We start from the raw sequence: 27,779 nt of genomic DNA, 5'->3' as shown, positions 1-27,779 counted from the left end.
TTATGTGTTTATCTGAATATTCATTTCATTTCTAAACCCTATGGCCTTGACCTGTATTAACCTGTGTTAGGATCATACTCTGAGGTTACAAACAATTATTGGTAAGTATTTAATACTTTGATATACAGTGACTATGACCTTGTGCAAAAGACCATTACTACTGGGTCTAGAATATTTCTGGCCCCAAGCTACCTTTGTTTCAAAAGATGTCTACTCACAGAAGACACGTAGACTTCACAATTCCAGTAACTTCATTTGTTGTTGTATAAAAATGTCAATATTTCCCCATGCAAAAAAAAGTTTGTAAAACAACCCCTTTTCTTCTCATGTCTAAGATCTCTATCCTAAATACACATTTGTCACAGTCACTGTCTACTGAATTCATAAATCTAAAGGTAGTTCATACAGTCTTATTTTAATTCATATTCTTGTGTCTTTAACATCATTACACATATAATTTTTCCATGTTTGAATAGACAATAAAAATTGGAAACAATAAATACAATGAATTAGATTTGTTATAACTGTAACAAATAATGCAAATATGTGCAAGTCATGTAAAATTTCATTTTATTTGTAAATGTGTATTACATTGGTGACATTTGTATACTGTTCAATACATGCATAAGGACTTCTATTATTATCAATCTTCACAACATTAGTTTTGTATAAAGTAATAAATAACTAGTATTTTGTACACAAAAATAACATCAATAAAAATAACAATCTTTTACATATCTATAAATATACACAAGAGGAATAAAACACTATTTTGAAATAATCATTACATTTTCATTTCTTGTCAATTAAAAAAAATGAATAGCATTTATTTATTAAACTATTACAACATGTTTTAAACCACAAATTTGTGTTCTAAAAATGCATTAGATACAAAGTGAGATGCACTGATTAACTGTTCATTGTAAGTTGAAATGAAGTTATTACTTATAAAAATACTTTGCATTAAAAAGCAAATCTTTACATAGTTTATTTGATGAGAATATTCCTCCAACAATAAACTGGCAAGCTGTAATACAGACTCTGAAATACCTACACCACCTATTTCAAATAGTACAGTTTGCATTTCATCCATGAGATTATTGACCTTGAAAAATTATAAATGTTTTCTTCTCTTTGAAACGAACATGTGTGCTATGAAAGGGATATATTAAATAATGTTATTACAAGACATACAAGTAATTTTTATCTTGATAAAAAATAGTGACCTTCTCATGTCAATTAAGAGAACCATTTCACACAATATGTGCTAGAATCTCATCTACAAGGTGTTGGCAGACAGGCTACCATACTAATACATCCCTATAAATGAGTTGCAAATATAAAAGAAGTACCTGAAAGTCATTCAGAAAAATTTTTAAAAAGCTGGCTTAAAGATGCTACATTTGTCAGCTGAAATGCATCTTTCACAATACATTCCTAGCATATAATTTTGTGCATATTATATGGTATAATGTTTTTGTTGTTGTTGTTTACAGAGCAAAAATAAAAAGTATATCCATGTACAAATGTAAAAAAAGGGCAAAACTAGAAATATGTCCATAGGACATGAATGCCCCGCTGAGGGTATATTAATTTTTATTTGCTTGTTTATTGTTTAACATCCCTCTCGAGAATTTTTCACTCATATGGAGATGCCACCACTTGCCGGTGGAGAGCTGCAAATTTTGACCTATACTCGGCACTAAGGGCCATTAAGCAGTGAGGGATCTTTTTATGCCAGCACCTACTGTGACATGGGACCTCGGTTTATACAGTCTCCACGTCCCACAGTGGGATTCGAACCAGCGACATAAGGATCAACTCCTTACTCCGCAACTCTAGAGCTTTAACCACTGCACCATGTGGGCATATTAGTAATGCAACATAAAAATATTTTTAGTGTATGAAATTTGATGAGAATATCTTAAAATAGTTTCTTTAACATTGAAATCGAAAAAGTTGGATATAGATGATAAATTCCCACCAAATTCTGTTAAGTGCATAAGCTCACATAAAATTATATTTAATGGTTTCTTTAAAACTAAGCAAAATGCAAATTTAAGAAAAGTGAGGTCCAGGTCACAGGAAAGTTCAAGGTCATACATTTTTAATGCAGTTGAATAGTTCTCACTAATACGCATAAGCAAAATAAGTTTGATAAAAATATTTTGAATGGAAACCGTTTAATTAACACTGAGCTAATCACCATTTCAAGAAAAATGAAGTCAAGGTCAAATGAAATGTCAAGGTCAAAAATGTTGATACAGTCAAATACCTTACATCAGTCTGTATCAGAATATGAAGTTTGACACTAATTTAGAAAAAGTGAGGTGAAGGTCAAAGGAAAAATCAAGATCAAAAAATGTTGATGCAGTTGAATAGCTCTCATCAGTATGTATCAGCAAATGAAGTTTGATTACGCTATCCTGAATGGTTTCTTTAAAACTGAGCTAAACACTTATTTAAGATAAGTACGGTCAAGGTCAAAGGAAAGGTCAAGGTAAAAAAATGTTGATTCAGTATGTATCAGCATATGAAGTTTGATTACACTATCTTGAATGGTTTCTTTAAAACTGAGCTAAACACTAATTTAAGAAAAGTGAGGTCAAAGTTAAAGGAAAGGTCAAGGTACGTTGATGAAATTGAATACCTCTTTTCAATATGTATCAGCATATGAAGATTGATAAAAATATCTTGAATAGTTTCTTTGAAACTTAGTTTTGAACTGAGCTAAAAGCAAAGCGGAATGGAAGGACAGACAGAAGGTTGAAAGGACAGAAGACGGACATGACAAACTCTATATGCCCCAGCCATATTCATGGCAGGGCAGAAAAATTTCTAGTGTACTGAAATTCAAAACTGCAGTAATTGATAATTTTTTTTTTAATATAAATTCTATATCAAAAAACATATACAAACTTTTTTCATAATTTATTCTATTCAAAGCAATAAGAAATGCATCTATCTGCACTGCTTAAAATTGATAAGAAGGTTATGACATAACTAAAATAATGACCATGTCCACATTAAATTTAAAATATAATGAGTGACAATTCACTTCACCTTTTCTTCATTCCATTGACTTTTCTTTCTTTAAAAAATTGTGCTTGTGTACTACTCCATCTCTAAAAAATAACATACAAATGAAAGTTTATGGCACTCAATGAACTCTCTCATCCCTTCCTTTACTGTTCAAGAAAAAAAAAATGCATACATGTACCACAAGCATACTTTAAATATGTGACTAGACTTTATATTTTCATACATAATGTCACCAACTTTATAAAGAATTGTGAATGCATTTTAAAGGTGAGCACATGTGAATTGAATTAAAAGTACCAGTATTTTGCAATACGTAGTATTGCGAGTATCTCACAATTATCTAACTTACAACCGCTCTTTAATTAGCATGGGAGTCAAGGAAGCTCTAAATCTCACAAGATTTCTGGGGCATAACATTACAGTGGTGACAATGGAATGAATCGAACAATCATTATGCTGAAACTACAATGTATTGCCAAGAGTTGAACTCCAAATAGTAGATTTGTCAAGTAAGGAAAGTTTAGAGTATTTTATCAACTTTCAAAAGTAACGATTTTCATTTAGAATTTAATAAGAAAAGTCCGCTTAGTAAAAAGTATCGTAAAAAATGCAACATACATGATTAGCTCCTCTCAAAAATTTATTAGGCTGGTTCAGTGCATGTTTAGCAAGATATTTCTCTAGGATTTCTTTCTTATCAGTCCTTATAAATTCCACAATGATCGATCATGCATTGCATTCAATAGTACACTGCCCCCATCCAACAGACGTTTCCTACCTCCGTGAAAGAGTTCCGCTAATTTAAGTAATCGTGATTTCAAGTATTGTTGTTTATCCTTAAACGTATGTCAATAAAAAAAAATTATTTCGAACAGATCAATGCTTAAGTTTTGAGATTATCACCCTTGGTATGCTTTTTTGTTTTTTTGTATGGACGAGAGATTTGTTTATTGACAAATGCTTTTTCATTAAAAGTGGAACTCAAAAACTAAATTATCTTGTCATTTGCAAAATTATTTGTAAAAAACACTGATTGTACACACAAGTACTCTGAAGTTGATATTAAAAAGATTCTTGAGTTTCTGACTGACAATATCTATGTGGTTTTTAGAGACAAGGTCTTCCAAAAATCTCTTGGAATTTCCATAGGCACCAATTGTGCTCCGTTATTATCAAACCTATTTTTGTATTCATACAAAGCAGAATTTATTTAAAATCTTATACATGAGAAGAAGAAAATACATGCTGTCGCCTTTAACATTTAGATATATTGACGAAGTACCATATTGTCAGGTGTAAAGGCCGTAGTCTTGTAATAGACACACCCCCAAATTTGGGGGGAAAATCCTGAGAGAAATGCAGTTCCTATGGATAAAACGCTACCCCAAAAATGCGGATGTATCTCTTATTTTCACAGCACAACTATTCCAAAGAAAAAGTTTAAAAAGTTAAAATATTCATATTATTTCAAAAACGAAAGTAGGATACAACTTCTAATTTTCTTGGAAAATTCAGTTTACATATAAGCTTTATTTATAAGTATTTAAGTATAGTCTGTATTTTAATTGTTATTTGATTGGTATAAATTAAAAATTAAGTCCTGTATTTTTTTTCCCCTATAACCCTAAGCATTTTACAATATTGTGCTGAAAATGCATTCCAAGCAGGTGTCTGTGTTTACGTAAACAAATCATCCCAAGCGTAATTAATGTCACACTTATGTATACAAGTGATACCAGGTAACTAAAAAGGTGTGTAAAATATTTATCATTAAATAAACTTTACTGATTACAAGTGTATTGTTTAAAATGGCAGTTGTTTCAAAACCAAATGGCTGGAAATTGTTATATAAATAAATATGACCTACATTAGGGTCGAGAGGAGTTAAATTTGGTAGTGATGATATCCAAGTTAGAAAAAGACAAGAAAACATTGATGTAACCATCAATTGTCGCCCGGGAAATTAATAAAGTAAACAATGGAAATGAGTCTTGATCATCAAACCGCTTCGATATGTGTGACAAAGGCATGCATCTAAATGATGGAGACGATAGTCGAGAATATTTTGAAAACTTATAGTCGGACGAAATTCGAACAAAAAACGATACCCTTTTAAACTTTATCAATTCCTCAAGTAAATGTTGGCTGCATAAAATATAAATTGAAACCAGACACATGCATCACCTATTTTCAAAAATGTCTTTCACTTTAAGAATATAAAACACGAACTGTGTAAAGTACGTTTTTACGTTTTTATGCGATAAGTAAAATTCGATGTTCTAAAAAAAGGGACCTGTCGTTTTTTCGATAGTAAATGATAAGCAACTTTATGTATTAAATATGAAAAACATATATATTTTATAGATTCACTTTATGGAAGTAAATATATTGTGTATCTCGTAATTTATAAAGGGAAAGAACATTCTGATAAACAATGTTTTTAATGTTTAAAAAACCTTTAATTCTGAATAACTTCTCCCACCTCAATCCCCATATACCAACACTTAAACTTATATGTATAGAGCAGCCCGGTCCTTGGGGCTGCAATAATTTATTTTAAATATACATATATATATATTTAATTTTGAATAATATTTTAATGGAAATATCTTTTTATATTTCTGTTTGTTGATTTATTTATCAGCGATCTGTCATACGTGACTATCATTCAAGAATTGGGGAATAATATGTAATAAACTTACAATGTGGTAACAGTGAAAATCACTCATAAGAGTTAAGAAAAAATGTCCAGAAAAAGGGGTTGAATTTAGTTCCTATGTAATGCACGCACCCACACTTTTGAACAATTTTTCTGAAAAAAAAAGTGCGTCCAATACACGTGACTTTACGGTATTAATTATTTCCATTCATATTTCAACACAATTATCCCAATGAGCTTGATAATTTAAAGATACCACAGAGTCCAGGGATCGACATTAACCGTTGTCCGATTGCCCGGGGCAAGTTAATTCCCAGTTAAGGCAAGTGAAAATGCCAATGTACTTGTCCGATTGGGCAAGTGAATATTTCAGATAAAAACTTTTATTTTTTTTTTCATATCTTGCATTAGTTTTAAACAAAACAATAACACTTTCTGCCAAGAACATATCAAAAATAGTTTCTTAAACAAGAATAGTTTGTTTTTTCACTCAGAGAACACAAGTTATTCTCGGCAAACAATGTATTCTGATCAGGATATGTATGTTTCAAAACATAACAACTGTTTTCCTTTAGTGTGGCCTCAGTTTTCCAGAGAAAAAAATCAAAATATTATATATATATTTAAAATATGAATTTTATTTTAAAGAAAATATATACTGCTGCATGGCAGTGCAAGTTTTCAGGATAAATGAAAGGACAGTGGTATACATGTACAGAATTTACAATTGTAGGATAACTGACACATCACATTTTTTCTTGGCAGTTAACTTGCCAATAGAAAGTACTTTATTGCACATAAATTAAATTACCCGTATTTTCTTCTTTCTAAGGTTTGGGCAACCAAGTTTTGCATTTGGACAAGTCAAAATTTGTTGTCCCAAAGGACAAGTGAATATGAAAGTTAAAGTCTATCCCTGGAGTCTGACACATCTGTTTCATATTTTGATAATTTTCTATAAAAAGAGGTTAATACCTAACAACAAACCTTTATGACTAACTTTTCAATCATTAACTTCCCTTACTTATGCAGCAATATACCCTCATCACCTGCATACAGGGTTCATATCTCTCTGTTGATTCGATACGCAAGAGCATGCTCTACCTATGAACAATTTCTAAAACAAAGTAAGTTATTGACAAACAAGTTGATGAAACAAGAATATCATCAGTCTTGTTTAAAGTCATCATTACAATAGTTATATGGTCGATACAATGACCTTGATGCTTGTCAGAAAATACAATCTATCATTAAGTCAAGTGCTGATTGACGTTTTAAATCTTATTTCCAGGCCATTATTTACACACTGAATTGCATACAGATTTTTCTAATTTTTCCCGGATCATGACAGGAAGCACACCGGGCGTGCGACTGGTCAGCAGGGGATGGTCACTCCTCCATGGCACCTGATCCCACCTCTGATGTTTTAGAGGTCCGTATTGTTCTGCTCCTGAATTGTATTGTTTGAACGAACTTTTGAGCTTTAATACTGTTTGTTATCTCCATATATTTCATAAACCTGCTAGTAGGACATGTTCAATATACTGGTCTATAACTGTTTATTTGGATGCACTAATCAGCTCAAAATTTAAATAATAAATACCAAGAATATCTGGGAAAAAAAACACACTGGAAAAATCTTATAATAATACGAAGAAAGAAAAATGGATCTCTAATATATAGGCATCTGATCACTGCACGTCAGGATTCTAAATGAAACACTGACTCTTTCCCCTCGTAATAATTTTAAAGATTCCACTATTTTTTTTTAGAATAAATTTGTACAATCTAGGAAGTGTCTTCTCTCAAAGGGATTGATGATTCATTTGTTTTCAATCATCCTAATTAAAACTAGATTTTATAAAACGAAATATGGAGACAATGAATAGTATTTAAGCTCAAAAGTCCATTCAAATTATGATTTGAGCAGTGCAACCTCTACCTCAAAAACATCCGAGGTGGGATCAGGTGCCTTAGAGGAGTGAGTATCCACTGCTGACTGTCACTCTCACTGCCAGACTCCAGATGATTCTTCATTAAACCTTGGCTGTAACTGTAGGTAACTTCATATGTGTCTCCACCTATCATTAGTGATACAACTGCCTGTTTACTGCTTAGAGAAAAGTAACACTTAGAAAAGGATAATAAACAAGAATCTGATATACCATGAAAATCCTTAATAGTAGTAAGGAAACACTTAAAACATTACTTTCCAAGAAACATGCATTTAATATTACATGTACATAATAAATTTATAAAATCTTAATTAGGGATGGAAATAAATAATATCCAAACATGAAACAGATGTGTCAGACTCTGTGGTATCTTTTATTTCAAGCTCACTGGTATAATATATATAGTTGACATATGAATGGAAATAACTGTTGTTAATTGATAATATATCATCGATATATCTCACTGTCGAGTTCAAGACCACAGCAAGTGTTTTCTTCTTCTCATGTGTAAGATTTTGAATAAATTCTGCTTCATATGAATATAAAAAGAGGTCTGCTAGCCTAACAACAAGTTGCAATTGGTACCCATGGGAATTCTGACAGATTATTGGAAGACCTGGTCTCCAAAAACTACATATATATTGTCAATCAGAGACTCAAGCATCCAAAAACCTGTATTACTAAAGTATAGCTCAATATGATCACCAAAATCATCATTGCTTGACATAATATGCATGTATAATCTTTCTTTAATATTAATTACATTTTAAAAGGCCCTAATTAAGCCATCATTTTGACATTTATTTAATCATGATTGTGTATACTTTATCAACAATCTCTGCCACTTTCATGCGGATATGGCTTCTTTTTGTGTTTCTCTTGTTGAAGAGCTACAATCTCCAAACTTGTGTATTGAGTATAATAACTCATCCTTCTCATATTGGCCTAGGTGAAAACAGATAATACTACAGGTCACTTACTCAGAAGGATTACTTGATTATGTTGATCATGTTGATTGATGGTAGTCTGCACAGTAGCGCTAGCAGTTTCTTTTTTACCATTTCACTGTGAAAAAAAAATGTGGAACTTATTAAATATTAAAAATATTTACCACTACATTGGCATTGGTGATATGGTCATTGCTCTTTTTTGTAACAAATCAATTAAACACTGCACCTTTATATAGTATGAATTATATTGCATGTACTTTCGATCAATCTATTTAAAAAACATCAGATTAATTACCAATAGGTTCTTGAATTTTTAGTTTCTGTTGCATTGGGCTGAAATTACGAGAAAAAACTTCATTTTGAACAAGCATTTATATGTACAGTATTGTACTTGCATACTTAAATACCTACTATAATTAAGATTAAACAAGCATTTTGAGAGTATTGCATTAGCAATACTAGTCCCCTACCGGCAAGTGTAATCTGGTTCCCACTAAAAATTGAATTGCCACAATTCCATTAAAAATCATTGATTAAGAAGCATAACAAAATGCAAACTTGAACTGTAACTCATCAAGATACACTTACATACCAAAACTCAGCTCAATATCTGCAAGCGTTTAGAAAAAAGTGCGGAAAACAAATGGGACAGACTGAAAGAGGGACAGACAGACAGATGGACAGACTCAGAGGAAACCTATAATTCCCTGGTTTCACCGGTAGGGGACTAATAAAAAAGTGAGAAAAAGCCACCCTGTTAAGCCCTACTTTCGTCTCCCATGGTGAGCAGTGGAAAAAGGTCTTATGCTTGGATATGTTGTACATGTACTTTGTATCAATCTGTACATGCATAATCCATTGGCTAATGAAAGAGGCAATGTATTCGTAATGTAAACTTTTAAATGTAGTGGTAATGTGTACATTTTTTGCAGCGGTAATGAGTATGTAGCGGTAAATAATTACCATTTTGAAAATGTAGCGGTAATGATATTCACCTGGATAAAGAAATGGTCTATCTATTCCAATCACATTTTTGACAAGATAGGGCACTTCTTATTTGCTGTACATATAATTGTTTTCATTTTCACACTGCTTTTTGGGAAGATTGGGAAAATAAAGACCTTTTAGGAAATTTTAGAATAACCATTATACGTACTTTAAAATCATATATATTGGGTTTCCGGTCTTCGTTATCAACTAAATTTGTTTTATAAAACAGAGGAATATGAATAGCAAGTTAAGTTATTACCGGTATATATCCAGCTATATTTTCTTTAATTTTTTGGAGAAATTACTATTGGGAAAATTAACATATTTATTGGGAAAAAAGGCACCTTTTTTTGAATTGGGAGTGGGGCCCTTGAACGGCCCCAATTATAGACAATTGAGAGCCCTGTTTCATATTTGAGAGGTCGATTTATAACCTTCGTTCTTCATTTTTTTAAGCTTTGGGTGTGTGTTGATTACAACACATATGTTAAGTGACTTATCTTTAAGTTATTGTCAAAGAAATTTCAAGTCTGTTAAAATCTTAATGTTTAAATAACTTGTGCCCTGTACGAAATAAGATTTTGTAGCAAATAATCTTTACAACCGAGCTGCAATTTTCCCCAAGTTATCAGGCTGAAAAAGGGGGTGCATATTTAAACCAATGCATATTATATTCGGCAAGATATGGTAACTGCTTGATTGTCACATTTCAGTTTGAAACATGTTACAAGTTTTATTTCAAAAAATGAAAATATTATTGAAAAAGTAAATACAAATACTCATTGACAAAAACTATTTACTAGGGATGGCAATTTCTAACTGGTTAACTGATTACTCGGTTGGAACGATGGCAATCGGTTAGAAAATCTGCAATCGATTAGTCGTAAAAAAATTATAATATATTAAAACTGAAGGCAATGTACTAAAATTCATTTTCAAAATAGAAATTCCTACCTAATCATTTAATTTAGCGTTTTCATTTATTTATTTAGGCTGATTGGGAGGTCATTATGGCTCTCCAGATTAAAATTGTGGGGTAATTGGTCAGTCTGAGATATGTTAATTACTGTTAAAACATCATGTCGTTACCCCGACTGTCCTCTAATTCTTTAATGATAATAATCATCGTTGAGCACCATGAATTGGTGTGTGTGTATCTTTTGCAGTTATCTATCACATTAGATTATAATACAAACATTGTAAATTAAGGGGATGAAGGACACATGGTCACATGACTCTTTTTATCTACGTCATAATCTCCATTTATATAAGTCCAAAACGTGTAAAGCATCAGTTCTTGTATAATTTTTTGACATTTTTTTTTTAACTTAAATTGCCATCTTATATAAAAAAGTAAAAAGTTTTAACATTCATGTAAACATTAACAAATTATGAAAAAGATTGATCCACTCCTCTGTTTCCCTAAACTGCGCGTCCATAAGTCGGTGACGTCATACACGATCTATCAGTACAGCAAGATCATACTCGGTGAATACAGGGGCGGTATTATTATGTAAAATCAGGTCATAATCAGTATGTGATGAAATATTTTGAGAAACGGGGAACATAAAAATTATGATTGCATGGCTGATGACAGAAATCTTATGTAGGCATATCTTATTTCGCTTATTTAGCTTACATGTGACGTCATAGTTGGTTTTTCCCGTACTCAAGAAATGTAAATATGACACGTTTTGTCATGCTTATGTCCTCTGTAATGATGTCCTGTGCAATACTGAGGTCAGCTTCACCATTCAAAATTTTTAAAGTTAACCAATAATTTGAAGGACTTCCATTTCAACATAAATTTAAAAATATTGAATGATAGAATTTTTTGTAAATTACGTTTTTTTTGTTGCTTAAGTTGTCTCAAAAAGTAATTTTCCCTATCCAGATGCGGTGTGACAGGATAAAATTGCTTTTTCGAATTTTAAACCTATTCATACTCTGAAATATTTTAAGAGATACTTGTCCACTTGCATATTTTTTTTATATATGCTTAAAAAATCCCATTATGGACAGAGTATTGGGCCCGGAAACATGAAGAATTAAAACTCCACTTAGATACTGCAGGGCATAGTATTTGTCAATCAATATCTCTAAAATAAGGTCAGAAACCTACTGATATAACTGCTTTAAGATATGTGGGATATACTAAATTAGAAATATACAAAATATGAAAAAAATTGAATGACAAGGATTTTTTTGAGCTCAAGGTCCTTCTTCCCCTTAAGTGATACAATTTAGACTTAGTTTTGATTATGGTGATAATGAAGAATGAACTTGTGTGACATCCGCTCATGAAAATTATCCACGATATCTCAGGCATGGTTCATGGTTTTCTGAATTTTTTCTTGTCTATTGAAAAAAAATATGCGCGTAGTTTTATGATCAAGAAAGACAAATAGAATGATTTTGACCTCTAACAACTTTTTTAAAGACTTCTTGTGCATAGGAATAGAGGTACTTGAAAAAAGTCAAGAAAATGACATTGTGTAGTTTGATACGATTAACCAATTAATTGGTCGGAACATTTTGCGGTTAACCGATTTGCAATTCTGTATTCGATTGCCAGTGGCTGCAACGTTATTGTTGACAAAAGAATCGTGTAGAATCGTTCGTGTAACATGCGTGATCGTTCGTGTAACGTGCGAGATCGTGCGTGTATCAGACTCAATCGTTTGCGGTTTAAATCGTGCGTGATTGTGCATTAAGAAACGTGTAAATTTTGTTTTGTAAGTTTTTATTGGAATGTTTTTGTTATACAAGCATTTCACTTGTATGTTTTTTTTTTTTACAATCCAAATTAAAAAGAAATGAAGCGCGATTTACATAATTGAAAACAGAATGAACTAATTATCGCTTGGAAATAAACAATATAGTAAGTCGTACAATATTGTGTTCTCGTCAAATAGCATGATTTTTTTTCTGATAAACCGTACTTAGATGTTTGATTTTTTTCTCTGATGTTAATTATATTTATTGCTAATTATGGTCAAGATATTTTTAAAATCAATAGATCAAAAATAAACATTTTTACAAATAAATAATTCTCAATGCTTACATAAGTATTTAGTCGGTGAATGTACATTTACACGACATGATTCTCAGGGTTTCGTTTATCAGTGTTATCTCTGGAGGTTACTTTTGATTATTTTTTTTAATTTCTGCAAATAAATGATTTGTAAAATAATTGTTGATTTTAGAGATTCACAAATTGAAATGTGGATATAACTTATAATTTAATTCATTTTCATGCCATTTTTTTCAAACTTATCCCTTTCTGCATATTATGAAATCCAATTCAATCAAAACTCACGGTCCACCTACATGTACATCTTCTGATAGAACGAGAAAAAAACAATCAGTTTTCTAAAGTCAGAGAATTACATAAATAATTTTTTGTAATCTAAAATAATTCATAAATCTTACATGTATTTAGTTCCAGAAATATCCATTTCTATTTTTTTTTTTCATTTTTCAAAGTCGATGAAATAAAATCAATCATTATTTGAAATCTAAGATAAGTATTAAGCCTTATTTCTTTTTGAAAATATCCATTCCTAAAGAATTTGAACTATTTTGCGTTAAGAATCGTGAGTTTACGTTAGCAATCATGTAAGATTGTGTAACGTGTAGAATCGTGTGTGTGAAGGATCGTTCGTGTAACAGATTTTATCGTGTGTGAATCGTGCGGAATCGTTCGTCTAACGTGATCGTTCGTGTAAGTTGTCAACAATAACGTTGCAGCTACTGTATCTACTAAGTGATTAGTATGTAAATTGTAACTGGTTACAAAACTGGTTATGAAAATTTTAACTGGTTATGATCTTTCTTAATAGTTAATAAACCAGTTAATCATTGCCATCCTTATCATGCTTATTCCAAAGATACTTTGTGACAAGTTTGGTTTAAACTTGTCCAGTAGTTCTTGAGAAGAAGTTGAAAAATGTGAAAAGTTTATGCATGACCCAAGCCCTTGCTTATGCAAAAACATCCAAAAACAGATAGAAATATGTTACCATGGTTACCTAGGTAATTCAGTTAACTTATATCAAACCACACATTGTCGTATAAATAAGACAAAGACTAAGTGCTTTTCAAGGGTCCAGATCAGCATTCAGTCAGTATCAAAGTATCATGGTCTTTAGAGTTTTGTATATGCCTTTTGTCTTCAATGGTAACCTGTACTTATACATGTACTTAAATATGGCCATTGAGGAGACCACTTATAATTAGGCATAAAGTAGACCAGTGAGAAAAATTGAGTAAATTGAATTAACCTTTGATATCAAGTATATACAGTATATAAATATACCATTCTAATGATCTTATTCACTATATGCATCAATACCCTGTATTATATTATACTGCATATTAAATTAAAACTTATTTATTGTGTCACAACTGAAGTTTTGCTGGACTGAAAGACATAAAGATGGACAATATGTGAATCCTATAGAGCTTTATCATTTCATGCAGGCCCTAATTAACATTCAATCAGTGATAAAGTACCTTGCACTTAGATTTTTATATTTACCTTTGTCTGCTATAGCAACCTGTACTTATACATATGTTATACTTAAATATGGCCATTGAGGAGACCACTTATAATTGGGCATAAAGTAGACCACTGAGAAAAATTGTTGATATCAAGTATATACAGTATATAATACACCATTCTAATGATCTCATTTACTGTATGCATCAATACCCTGTATAGTATTACACTGCATAAACTAAAACTTGTTTATTGTGTCACAACTGAAGTGTTAATTGCTGGCTGAAAGACATATAAAGATGGACAATGTGAATCCTATATAGCTTTAACATTTCATGCAGGCCCTAATTAACATTCAATCAGTGATAAAGTACCTTGCACTTTAGATTTTTTATATTTACCTTTTGTCTGCTATAGCAACCTAGTTCTTATACTTAAATATGGCAATTATGGAAACTGCTGATAATTGGGCATAAAGTAAACCACATAGAAAAAATAAATATACTTAATGGGAAAATTTTACTGTACTCACTGTTAATAGCAAGTACATTTATATGCATGTATTATAGATATATACAGTGGTGCCTTGTTTATCCGGACGCCTCTTTGGCTTAAGTTTGTTAAAAATAATATTGATTAATTTTGAACTGTTTCTTATTTGGGCTAGTAATTTTTTCCTAATCAGTAGCCCCTGGGCTAGTGAGATTTCCAGGAAAATTTCAACCCCTGAAGATAAGTATGAAAAAGTCATTTCTTGAAAAATTACCATCCGGATAAACGAGTCATTTTTCAATGAACTATTACGTTTTGTAGTAGAAATCTACCGTTCGGATGTGGAACACGAATTTCTGGATTAATGAGACAGAATGACATGGAAAAAAATCTATTCCCGAAAAATAGCATCTGGAAGGTGAAGTGTTCGGATAAACATGGCGCCACTGTATATACCATAAATGACTATGACCTATGGTACATATAGTCAGAGAAAAACAATCAATTAAAGCTGACCACATCTCATAAATAGGCATACACCATATTCGATTAAATATCATCTACTATATCAGCACCAGGGTATACTCTTCGCATTTGTTACACCTGACTGCTTTATTGTCACAGGTATCGGAGTGGAATGGTGACACATGCTCATGCTGGTTATCTTGCATTGCCTTTGTTTATTTATTTTATTGCAGTTACGTGTACTTGTGTAGTTTGTATACTGCACTGACCTGTGCGACTGTTGTAAGTTTCAATGGCATCTTTCTCTCCTGCCGTGAAAGAAGTACAGTGGCGCCTCGTTAATCCGGACGACTCCGTCCCCAACGAAATCGTCCGGATAAATGAATCGTCCGGATAAGTGAATCACTTCTTTAAAGACGTACCCTCTCAAAGCATGTACATATGAACATAGTGGTATCAAATGTGAAGGCAAAGAAAACACTTTTATTTTACCTTGACTTATTGATTTTATTTTTATAGTTTTAAAAGAAATAATTAATATTTAAAAAAGAAAAAATAAAATGTAATTTACACGATGAAAAATGGATAAGCAGTTTTATGTTGAGACTTCCTTTTCTAACACAGGAAACTTTACTCGCCTTCTATTTGACGTGTAGTTACATGGGCTGACCAGATTTTGATCTGCTACTGTTATATTTTGGCACATTTTTTTTATTTATTCAAGCCCATATTAAGTAGAACTGTTCATTATCACCATTGAGAATGTTCAAGTGACTAACCGCGTATATTCACTACATAGGGAAGTAAGTAACTAAAAACTGTAATCAGTGTACTTATTGCAAACATTCAACGTAAACACAAGCCATATTCAGGATTATCAATACTTTTTCTATAAACTCTAAGTATATACCTTGAAAAAATGTGATCGGCATTTATAACTAACACCAGTTACGTATTTCTTAGTGCATTAATAGAAATATATTTTCTTGAATTATATATCATAATAAATTGTCTTACGAAAAGAAAAAAAAACGTTTCAAATACTGTACGATCGTAATTTGATAAACATACGCAATACTACAACGAAATCTCGTGATTTATTATTCAGTAAAAAAAAATATTTACAACTCTCCAAAATTCTCATAAATTTATATACCGTTAGCAATTTATTCTATTCTGAACGAATTTATATTTAATTAATGCACAGTGTAAGCTAAATTCTTCGGGCTTTATAATATAAAAGACGTGTGTTTTATCCGAGGTAAACACACGCTAATTATAGACGCTATTGTTTAGAGGTCACTGGTAACCGCCTTCAAACTGACTCCACGGACAATGTTTTTACAATAATTATCACTACTGCAAGAAAGGTGTGAAAAGTCGTTCCTCGAAAAATTACCGTCCGGATAAACGAGTCATTTTTCAATGAAATATTACGTTTTGTAGTAGAAATTGACCGTCCGGATCCGGAACGCGAATTTCCGGATTAATGAGACCAGAATAACGTGGAAAAAATCGGTTCCCGAAAAATATCGTCCGGAAGGTGAAGCGTCCGGATTATTGGCGTCCGGATTACCGCGGCGCCACTGTACACAGTAATTTTTTGTTGCTACCCAGAGCTATGTAGCATACGTCAGTCTGTCTATACAGACAGGTGACAACAGATTACACTGAACAGTGACTAAGTGAGTGGCTTATATAGGGACCCTACAATATAGCGTGAATAAAGGAATATGGCGGAAAAATTCCTTTTACAGTGTGTTCAGATTTAAAATCACTAACTTTAAAGCAAACTAATGGATTACATACCTTTTCCCATAATTCACTTCAAATTCCTACTCATCATGTACGGCTACTTCAGAATCTCACATGTATACATTCTTTGACTTTTCTATAGGAACATTATTTCCTACAATGTACAATCACATTTTAAAACATTCAAATATTACTTCCAATTGGACATAATTGGTAGTTCACAAGCGAGAAAGCTCACTCAGTAGTTGGATTGATTGTTTAATTGTATGTCGTTTTACATCCTGTTTAAGAATTTTTCACTAAAATAGAGATGTCACCATATAATGGTCAATAATCTTTTCAACAGTTTTTTTCTAAAGAGATTTCAGGCTGTCTTTACTGCAATTGTCAGTCTACATTACCACCCATTGTGGTATACTGATCCCGATTTGTTTTCATAGGATTTAAGTTTTAGTTTGTGTGATAACTGGATATCAAAAAGTTTCAAAGTAGAGTGTCATGAGCTCATCAATGCTAATTATCAAAACACTACTTCTAGAAAATCAAAACATTTAAGTTAAATTAACCATTCAAAATATTTTTTGAAAAGTAAAACAAAGGTCAAAGTCAAGTGAACTATAATGCTGGTATTTTTCATTATAATTCATGATAAATTGTGCACATGCTATTAATAGCATAGACTTACCTCTTTTAAATTATCAAAAATATGCTGAATATTGGCACTTTAAACTTTTTTATAAGTAGGTCAAAGGTAAGTTCAAGGATCACAAGATTGGCAACCATGGTATTTAAAAAAAGTCAGAGTGCCAAGCAAAATATTAACCAAATATCAAAAACAATTAAACCTCTTACAATTCTTGAGATATAAGGTGTGACAGATGGACAGACAGACAGACGCCAGGTAAATTGATCCCTAGGTGTTGCACTGATGTGCAGTCGACTCACAAAAAATGTTCTTCAGACTTATTTATCATTGGAATGACTAGTAAACACCAAACTGAACTTAACCTGCTTAAGTGAGCCAGTAGTGCCCAGTACAGAGCAACAAGTGCTGTGAACAGCGAGTGAAGTGTGACCGATTGATTGAGTGTTGTTTTATGTCCATTCGAGAATTCGAGAGTGAAGGGTTAAATAATTACAATAAAATGTAATAAGGAGGCAAGTCTGCCTCACCATAACCTGGTTCTTTGTGGCCCTATTTTTAACCTTCATACCCATCTCCACTGGGAATTCATTTCCTTCTCCCCCAACAATCACTTCATGACTCCATAAGCAGCCAAAGGCTGTAATGGGCAACTAGTTCATTAACAGCTAGGGCTATCAGGAATTCAAAGTCACTGAAGTTCTTTTGGTTTTTATGATACTATCAAACTATCAGTCTATCACTGAGTATCTGCATGCTTTAAAAGTTAGTATTTACCCCTGATTTGCTTTAATTAAAGCTTTTGTGTCTATTTTCTGCTAACAATTTATTTACAGTTTATAACTAATAAAGCAGCAAATACTAGTATACCTTACCCCATGTTGCAGATTCTCTTCATCCAAGTAATTGATGTACATTGTACTTAATCTCTTCATTTGTTCATCTGGATCCTTTCACTGCATTCATACAGTACCAGTAACTGTTATATATGGATATATTTCTTTGTCAAAGCTGTCACTTTTTAGGCACAATTGCTAAGTTTGCATCTTTATCAGCATTATTTATTAATGAAATGACAAATTCCATCAGACACACCTGCAAAAATGAAAACAAAATCTATTAATTTACATATAATCATGTCCATATTCTCTTGACTTCATTATTATATAATTGAACTGTTTTATACTGCACTGCAAATATAAAGGGCTGGGATAATACACTTTCGTCTACTATTCTATATCTAATATACTATATTAGGTATCACAATATTTATGCTACAATACAGATCACAATATCTTTAATCAGTTATATTTTTTTCATTTTATATTAAAATGAGACAAAGTTTGACACCATGCATATCCAAAGTCTCTAAAAATTTACAATTTTAGTCATGTATATGTGTTATGCAAGGGTGTATCTGTCAGTATTTCCAAAATTTATCAAGCATGACATTTAAATTGATACAAATATTTTGATTTCAGCTTTTCTTTTTCAAGAAGTTCGACTTAAATATTCTTTGATAATTTTTAAATCAAAATAAAATCAAAAACTTTTAATTTCTTCATTTTATTTGCTTGGAAAATAATTATTTTTTTCTTTTGTATTTGTACGAGTATTTAGTTGAAACTAGTTCTACATGTATATTAGCTAATCAGTGAAAATCTGTATGTTTGATTTACATGCCTGTGTGTGCATTATATTACAAATCATGGGATCTGTGCTTGTAGGTGCACTCAATGTTTTAAAGTTATTCATAATTTGAGAATTATTGTCTCTTTTTTTTATTGTCAGTATATTTAAACCAATATTTTTTGGTTTTACAAAATAATATGAATTTATATTTTCTTTTTTAAAAGAGATGATGCGAATTATAATTTCAATTTTAATTTTGTTTATATATTGTTGCTGTGATCTCAATAACCTAGATTAGAATGTTCTAATCATTAAAATGATATTGTCCTACGTTCCGTGTATTGGCAATTTATCAAAATAAGCAAGTTCGATAACTCGAACTGACTGCATTTTCTATGAACAATCCAGAGAGTTCCGAATTCAACATGGCGTGTAAAGGACAAGATAGGCTAAGACCCCTTTTTGGCCCCTGGTTTGGGGTGTTGTTTAGAATGATACAACAGTTTATCAATAGAAACCTGTTGTCACCCCTGCCAGAAAATGAGTATTGGTTCTAAGTTATGTGATACATACAGGTCACAGGAAGATCAGAAAATATGTCAATTTCCGAATTTTCTCATTTTATGCAAATGTTCATCGATTTTACAGAACATTTTGTTTCAGAAAACATAGAGCACAAGCTTGCCTATCTACCAAATTTATATATTTCATATATATATTATTATAACAGTAACTTGATCCAAAGAGTCGTATCACGTCGAGTTGACAGGCGTGGATCATCAGATCAAACGAGATGCGAAGCGTCGAGTTTGATCTGATGATCCGCACCTGTCAACGAGACGTGATACGGCTCTTCGGATCAAGTTACTGTTATAATGATAAATTTATTATATACCCCCTTACAACTAACAAGATATAGTTTTAAAAACTTCTGAGATTAATTATTTAATATTTTTCCATTAAACAAAGCATTCTGTCAAGGGACTTTTTGATGCGCAAGAAAAATAACGTCATGTTTCTGTGTACTATGTCATCAATTTCAGAGAGGGCTGATATGGATTCAGAAAACCACAGTGTGGTGATCCGGAAAGTCGGATCACAGCGTCACGTGATTGTACAAAATCTACAGTAAAATTGAGTGATACACTGTTGGGTATATAATAAATACTAGTATCAGATGCATCTTATGTATAAAAATCTCAGATAGGCAAGCTTGTGCTCTATATTTCCCGAAGTGAAAAGTATATCAAATTTGAGGATATTCCAATAGAATTGAGAAAATTCAGGAAATTGTCCTACTTCTGCACCCTCTTCTGGTCTCCATGTAAGCTTTGAATCAAAATTAGTGCTGGTTTTAAAACAAGCATCATTTTTAGTTCTTAACTACAAACTATCACTATTTTAACTATGTTCTGATTTTTACATCAAATAAGGGGCCAGATTCTGCCGTTACCATACCTTGTCCTTTGAAGTGAGGAAAAAAGGTTGAGAAAATGAGTTGAATTTTCTTATTTCTATGGATTATTTTTTAGGTTAAAAGGCATATAAAATCTCAAAAAGGTTTGTTATGATTAATTTGATAGTTATTTTCAGTGCAATTTTTTTTGTATTCTTCAAAATCATTTCTGAGCGGATCCTTTCCAATATGCTACATTGCTAGTATATGGGACATATTCTAACTGTGGTGATCGAGGGCTTGTTCCGAGACAAAGTTAGATTGTTCTAACTAGAAATAACCCAACACATATATCTTGTAAGTCGAACACATGTATTTCGCAAATTCAATAAATAATTCCAAAAAAAAGAAGAAAACTTGTAAAAAGGTATTCCATAGAGAAAATTACCCAGAAAACGTTGTAGCATAACAAACACTGACATATACTCGAACAAAACTTAAGTTAAGTATGAGAAATAATCAGATAATGGGTCAAAATCACACCAGTGACCACCTACCCTAATCAACTGTTTTCCACAAAAAAAAAATTATATACTTATATGTCAATCTACTTCCAAAATTACATGTTTTCCAAGATCTTACAAAATTATTTTTACAGTATGTCTCTTCAAATATTTGTTTTCCTGCTTAATAGTACTGATCAGATGATAATGGGAGGGTGATATTAAGACAGTATGTCCTCATAAACTTTTAGTCCCAGACCTATGAAGTTGAACACCATATTTTTTTAGCGCAACATACAAAGAACTATGTAGCAACCTATGATCTACAGCACATGTAATTTTCATAATGCTAGCTCACATCATAAGGAATACATGTATGACTAGCTGCTTGCATGGCGCAGTGGTTTAAGTGTTTGCTTTAGAGTCACAGATAAAGGAGTTGATCCTAGCATCACAGGTTCGAATCCCACTGCAGGATGTGGAGACCGGTGTTCAAATGAAACTGAGGTCCCATGTTGTAGTAGGTGCTGGCATGAACAAAATTACTCATTGCTCAAGGGTACTGAGTACAGAGGTTCTCAAGTGCTGGCTTTTCAATATGAGTGAAAAGTTATCGAAAGAAACATTATAGAAACAAATAAATATGACTATAAATAATTATCTTTTCTTACCATTATGGATGTTGTACATGTCCCTTTCGATAATGAAAAAAATCTTTTTCTGTCAACTTCTCATTTTCTCACGCGATTTTTTCTTGCTAATCTTCTCTCCAACATACCGGAGAAGGTATTCTCGCATGTTATGTGGTACCGAACACACTATAATAAAAATAAATGCATAAATGCAAACAAGTCAACAAAATCTAATTTATTCAGAGACTTGGTTTAAAATGTCTCAGACTGTCATAAATCTCACCCTAGGCAGTTAAAAATTTCCTCAGAAATCTTGTCAGAATTTTAAAAATATAATTTCAAAAAAAAATTCATGGGAAAATATACAGCATATATATAGCCATTGTACAAAATGCAGGAATTAAACTTTCCTGGAAAGTTTAAAAATTGAAACTGTAAAAATATTATCATACCATCAAACCATGTCCATGCTGATCAAAAGACTCAACAATGTATTAACTAACCCGATCAAAATTAAACTGAACCCGACCGAAAGTTTCTAATCTACATATGTAGATATACAAGTAATATATGTAGACTCTGCATAACAATTTTATTAAAATAAAAAAAATATTGCTTGTTATATGGTTTTATAACTAAATTGAGAGTATAAGCAAGTTAATTTCTCCATGGCAACTGCATAAAATAAACAGTATTTTTTTCATTATATGTTAAAAAAAAAAATGCTTAAATTGATCAGGATCTGTTTCATATGAATCAGGACTTGTTCAAGCTTGACAATGACAACAAGCAATTTTTCTTAGGGTCTCTTTTATTATTTAATTTCAACTTCTTTCTGAAATTATGATTATCTTCTAATATTTCTTTTCAAAATGAAACACTTAATAGGTTTATAAATAAATGAAACATTAAAAAAAAAAAATCAATAAATACAGGCCCGTAAGAAGCAATTTCAGTTTGGGGGAGGGGGGACAGCCATGCATTTTCTTTGGGGGGCACTAACAACCAAAAATTCCTTGACAAGCTTAAAAAAAAAGGTCATCAGGCGTTTTTATTGAGGGGGCACAAGCATATAGTAGCTATGTTTTCTTTAGTATTCTATATTTCGGCAAAATTATTGGGAGCACCCCCCCCCCCCCCCGTTCCTACGGCCATGAAATAAAGTTTTACATGATTGTTAAGTAATAAAGACAATGCAATAAATTCTGCAAAGTAATTCAAATAGTTGAGGTAATTTTTACTTATGTGTAGACTGATTTACTAGTACTTTCATAATTATAAATATATTCTCCCATAAAATTAGAATAAATTCATGATAAAGGAAATAATTTACCCTGAACATGTTGAACATGCAATACATTTTTGAGTCATTTAAGTTGTTAAAGACAAAATTCTCATTTGCCCAATTAAATTTGAGATACATGTACTAATTAAGTGACCTGTAAAGGTACAATTGTAGATCTCTAATAAAATCTGAGAAATTAAATCAGCAGTGCTGTAGATCGAAACTCTTTAACGGTGGTGATGTTAACTGAGTCTACTGTTATAGAAAAAATATTGCAAGAATTATACAGTATATCTTTTGTTACTCAATCATGGAAAGTGTAATACATATAACTATTAACTGATATGCTCATCTCTGATATAACCTGTTATAATTAATCCTCCATTCATGCCAAAAGGTACAGTGTAATAGATTGTTTAGAATATCATTTGCGTATAATAATATTATTACTTTCTACTACATGTAATGTGTCGGCTAGTGTGATGTCACAGATTTAACTTGAGGCGCAAATGATGGGTAAGCAAGGAGGCTGATGCAGACCTAATATAATACTTGAATTTTGGCTTAATTTTTATTTCCAGTTATAGGAATATTTTTGTCATTAAACAGAAAGTTAGACTGTAAGTATGGGTACAAAAATGCGCATTGTCAAAAATGCTTCTTTTTTTGGCATTTGCAACAAAATGAAATTAATAGATAACAATTTATCATCAACTTTCCCCCCCCCCCCTTTTTCAACCAAATTTCTATCCTTAAAAAAAATGATGTGTAGCCTACAGCCTTTTTGCCTATATGGAATATACACCACAAAATATTTCCACACATCCTGCACCCAAACCCCACTTCTAACCCGATCAAAAATATTAATCTGGTCCCTTTGAATTTTTTAGCAGTTTGTAGCCCTTAATTCCTCTTTATTTTTGAAGATATTTCAAAATTGTTGCTATATTGGGCTTGTCCAAATCAACTTTATGTTTTATGTACAAGAAATCTAAGGGGGATGCTGTCAGATACATAAATTTGTATGTACATATATGCATGTATGTATCCGCTGCCATAGACATCAGAGATGTGGTATCGTGGTTGGAGGGGGGGGGGGGGGGGCTCCTCCCCTCCCCAATTAATCTTTTACTATTAAAATTGTTCAGGAAAGGCTGGTTGGATTAGGCTGTGAAAAAAGTTTGAACCTAGAAACACCTTACTCCCATTTCCAACCCAACCCTACCCCACATATAATAGGAAATCAGAGTTAGTATTTCAGGTAAATTATCGAATATTTAATTTATCTCCGCAAGAACAATACCACCAGCCTAATATTATGCTATTCAGTATATATTTATGAATAAGCAGAGATTACAATTATTTTGTTCAAGTACATGTAATCAATTGTTAGGAACAAGTAAATTGTAAGAACTTGTTTCCGATCCATTTGCTTATGTCAATAAAATATGTTCAAAACAAACAAACGATCTGTTGAAACCACGCTGTTGGTAAACTACAATTCGAATTTCCTCCATGCTAATAAGTATACGTAAGTCTTTATCAATGAATAAATACCAGACGTTAACCGCAAGATATTGGGTGCATAATATATAGTCAATATATCATGAATAAGTATTTTTAAAAAATCATAATTTGTTATTACTTACCAAAATTTTGTCTGACTCCTATTTCTCCGAAGGTCGTAAAGGATACCGAGGTTTTCCGAAAATTTTCGGAAGGCATTGCGCACGAAAACCTTGAAGTTGATGAACACGAAACTCCAAAGCTCATTTTCTCGTAAAAAGTTTTATTCTATTTAGCAAATTGTACATACCCAAAATTAGTGGGAGAACAATATCTAAAACTAAATACTAGGAGAAATAAGACATATATAGCAGATCTTATTTAATTTTGCAAGTTTTAGCTGGTCTACATAATGACGATATATAATAATACCAATATATACGTTGCTTGAAATTTAAATTTAAAAATTTCTATAATCATAAAATTTTGGCATATTTTTTGTATTTAAGGGACAAAAATATACTAAACTAAAATTAACTATTGTCAATTTAATATTAAAAAGTCATTAATTTTCTGTTCAGAGAGGGTCAAAATGTTAAGGCGACCGGTTCTGGTCCACTTATTCTACGAGGCTACTTAATGCCAATATATAAATATGAGCGGTCTCCTAAATGGCACAACCATATATATATATATATATATATATATATATATATATATATATATATATATATATATATATATATATATATATATATATATATATATATATATATATATATATATATATATATATATATAGTCATATAATAAAAGATTAGGAACATGTATTTCCAGAAAATTAAACAATAAAATATAGATTTTATTATGAAATTTTGAGAAAGCCAAGAATTTTCCATGTCAGTTATTACGTATCCATAATATATGTGTCTCCCTCATTTGATGATATTGCATTTTCAAAACAGAGCATTGAAATTACAGTGTATGTATACATGACGAATTATGACGATGCAATAGAGTAAGTGAAATACTAAATTATACCACGATCAATCCCATTGTATAATTCAGCAGCCACTCCAATCCAAGATGGTTGAGTAAATACGCTATTGATTGAGGTACAGGTTCTGTTGATGTCGTTCAAGAATACATTGGAAAATAAGTATGACGACGAATTTGCAGATTTACAATATTTCATTGCATCTGACCATGTTCCAAAGGGACGTTTTTCTGGAACATCTGAAATAGAACTAAAGTGTATTAAATTTGTTGACTTACTTTTCGTAGTATATACTAATATTTGTACGACATTATGAATATAATTATGTTTTGAATATCACGATTGTATATGTACCAAGCGATGAAAATCTTTATTGATCATTTCATGCATTCTAAAAAAAATTAATAAAAATAAAAATAAAAGTTGCGAAAGAAACGAAACGTGATTGATTACAAAACATAGTTGTGTTTAAGCCTTTTTCATTAAATGTACATGTACAAAATACTTCAACGTAAGAAAAGCATTAAACTACATGTAGTAAATTGTTGTCACCGATAATGCCCATTTTTTGTGGAAAAAAATAGCTAGACAGTATTTATATTGTTACACTGAAAAATTTTATCAGCTAACATTCTTATCAAATTAAATGTAGATTCGGCTTAAATAAAATAACATACCACAACTTTGGCATAATGGTTTGTATCCACGAGTACAGTTACTTTCCAGGTAAAATTTCGGAAATTTTGTGCAGTGAATACCAATACAAAATGAATCATTTTTTGTATATTTATTGTTTTCCATATCTGTAAAAAAAAAATGATTTATTTCATTTGGATTCATATAAGCTGTTCAGTGATGAATGGCATATTTTATCTACATACACCTTTTTTTATTTTAGATTTTCTTTTGTTTTGATGAAACGATGACTACAACTGACAATTGATCTCAATCACAGAAAATCACATTTTCTTTAATGATAATAATAATAAAAACTCTTAAATTTCAGATATTGGAGGGTGAATAAGATATGGAGGTAACGAACAGTAATCAAGCTCAAACTCCATTGAAACAATACAAATCGGAAGCAGAGCAAATAGGGGCCTTTAAAAGTATAAAAGGTGGGATCAGGGGCCATGGAGGAGTAAGCATTCCCTGCCGACCGGTCAGACCCGCCGTGTGCTCCTTTTCAAATTCGGGCAAGCGTAAAATTCCGGAGACGACTCAGTGTGAAATTATGGCCTAACAATTAGTATGTAAAACGGCACTTAGCATTCGACTTAATGATAGATTGTATTTACTGACAAGGTCATTTTATCGACCATAGAACTTGCGAAATGTTGACTTCAAACGAAACTGTTGATATCCTTGTTTCATCAACTTGTTTTTCAATAGCTTGTCTCGTTTCAGAAATGTATCGCACATAGAGCGTGCTCTTCCGTATCCAATCAACTGGGAGATAAACTCCATATGCAGGTGATTAGGGTATACTGCTACATAATAAGGGAAATTGACAATAGAAAAGTTGAAGTCATCACGTTTATCATAAAGTTTTGTTGTTAATTTACCATTAATGTTTTATTCTAGTAAAATATCCAAACATGAAACAAGTGTGTCAGACTCTATGGTATCTTTTATTTCAAGTTCACGAGGATATATCGGGTTGACATATGAATGGAATTAATGAATATATCTAAATGTCGCGTTGAAGGCCAAAGCAAGTGTTTTTTTTTCTTCTCATGCAGAAGTTTTTGAATAAATGCTGCTTCATATGAATGCACAAATAGGCCCGACAATGAAGGAGCGCAATTGGAACCCATGGAAATTCCGATATATTGTTGGAAGCTTGATCTCCAAAAACTACATAGATATTGTCAATCAGAAACTCAAGCATGTATTAAATATCAACTTCGAGATACTTGTGTATACAATCAGAATAGTTTTTTTAACAAAATAATTTTGCAAATGACCAATGACAAAGTAAGTAATTTTACAAGTTCCATTTTTATTGAAAAAAGCAGATGTCTATAATGTCAAAAAGCCTGGACTTTAATTCATCGTGAAGAATTGTATTAATTAAGCTAGTTAAACGTAAATCGATTTTCTGTATATAAAGATTTCCATTACCTGAATGAAATACTGAGAATGCCTTTTGTCCACCACATTCGTCAAAATAATGGGTATCAGCTCCAATATTACATGTAACATTACATGTATCTGATGGTAATTCTTCATTCAAATTAGGAGGATTTTGTAAACATTTGCATTCCGATCCCTATGTAAACATTCCAAATTTCATGAGGGTAAATAAAATAACAATCATTACATCCTTTTTATAAGCCCTCAGATTTTTTTTCTCAAGCAAATCTACCCTTAAAA

At 31.6% G+C, this 27,779-nt stretch overlaps 1 protein-coding gene and 1 long non-coding RNA gene across 2 annotated transcripts in view; both read right to left on the bottom strand.

Moving 5' to 3' along the window:
* LOC133195139 (uncharacterized) overlaps positions 1-27,779 on the bottom strand; it is a 37,643-nt gene that overhangs the window by 5,211 nt on the left and 4,653 nt on the right. Inside the window, exons 4-6 of the mRNA XM_061331005.1 lie at positions 27,528-27,675; positions 26,081-26,206; positions 25,448-25,642 (exon numbers count right to left, since the gene is read on the bottom strand). Coding sequence (XP_061186989.1) covers positions 25,448-25,642; positions 26,081-26,206; positions 27,528-27,675 — 469 coding nt within the window. The remainder of the gene's footprint in view (positions 1-25,447; positions 25,643-26,080; positions 26,207-27,527; positions 27,676-27,779) is intronic.
* On the bottom strand, positions 797-22,174 carry LOC133195734 (uncharacterized). The gene is made up of 6 exons (XR_009722241.1): positions 22,068-22,174; positions 21,655-21,801; positions 18,328-18,547; positions 16,864-16,963; positions 8,637-8,721; positions 797-3,125 (listed from the first exon to the last, which is right to left on the bottom strand). It is a non-coding gene; the product is annotated as an uncharacterized LOC133195734 (long non-coding RNA).

Source organism: Saccostrea echinata, unplaced genomic scaffold (genome assembly GCF_033153115.1).
Source record: "Saccostrea echinata isolate AGI-Se365-2 ecotype Australia unplaced genomic scaffold, CSIRO_AGI_Sech_v1 ptg000029l, whole genome shotgun sequence".
Classification (NCBI taxonomy): domain Eukaryota; kingdom Metazoa; phylum Mollusca; class Bivalvia; order Ostreida; family Ostreidae; genus Saccostrea; species Saccostrea echinata.
The sequence above is the reverse complement of the archived record's forward strand: the minus strand, read 5'-3'. Positions and strand labels throughout refer to the sequence as shown.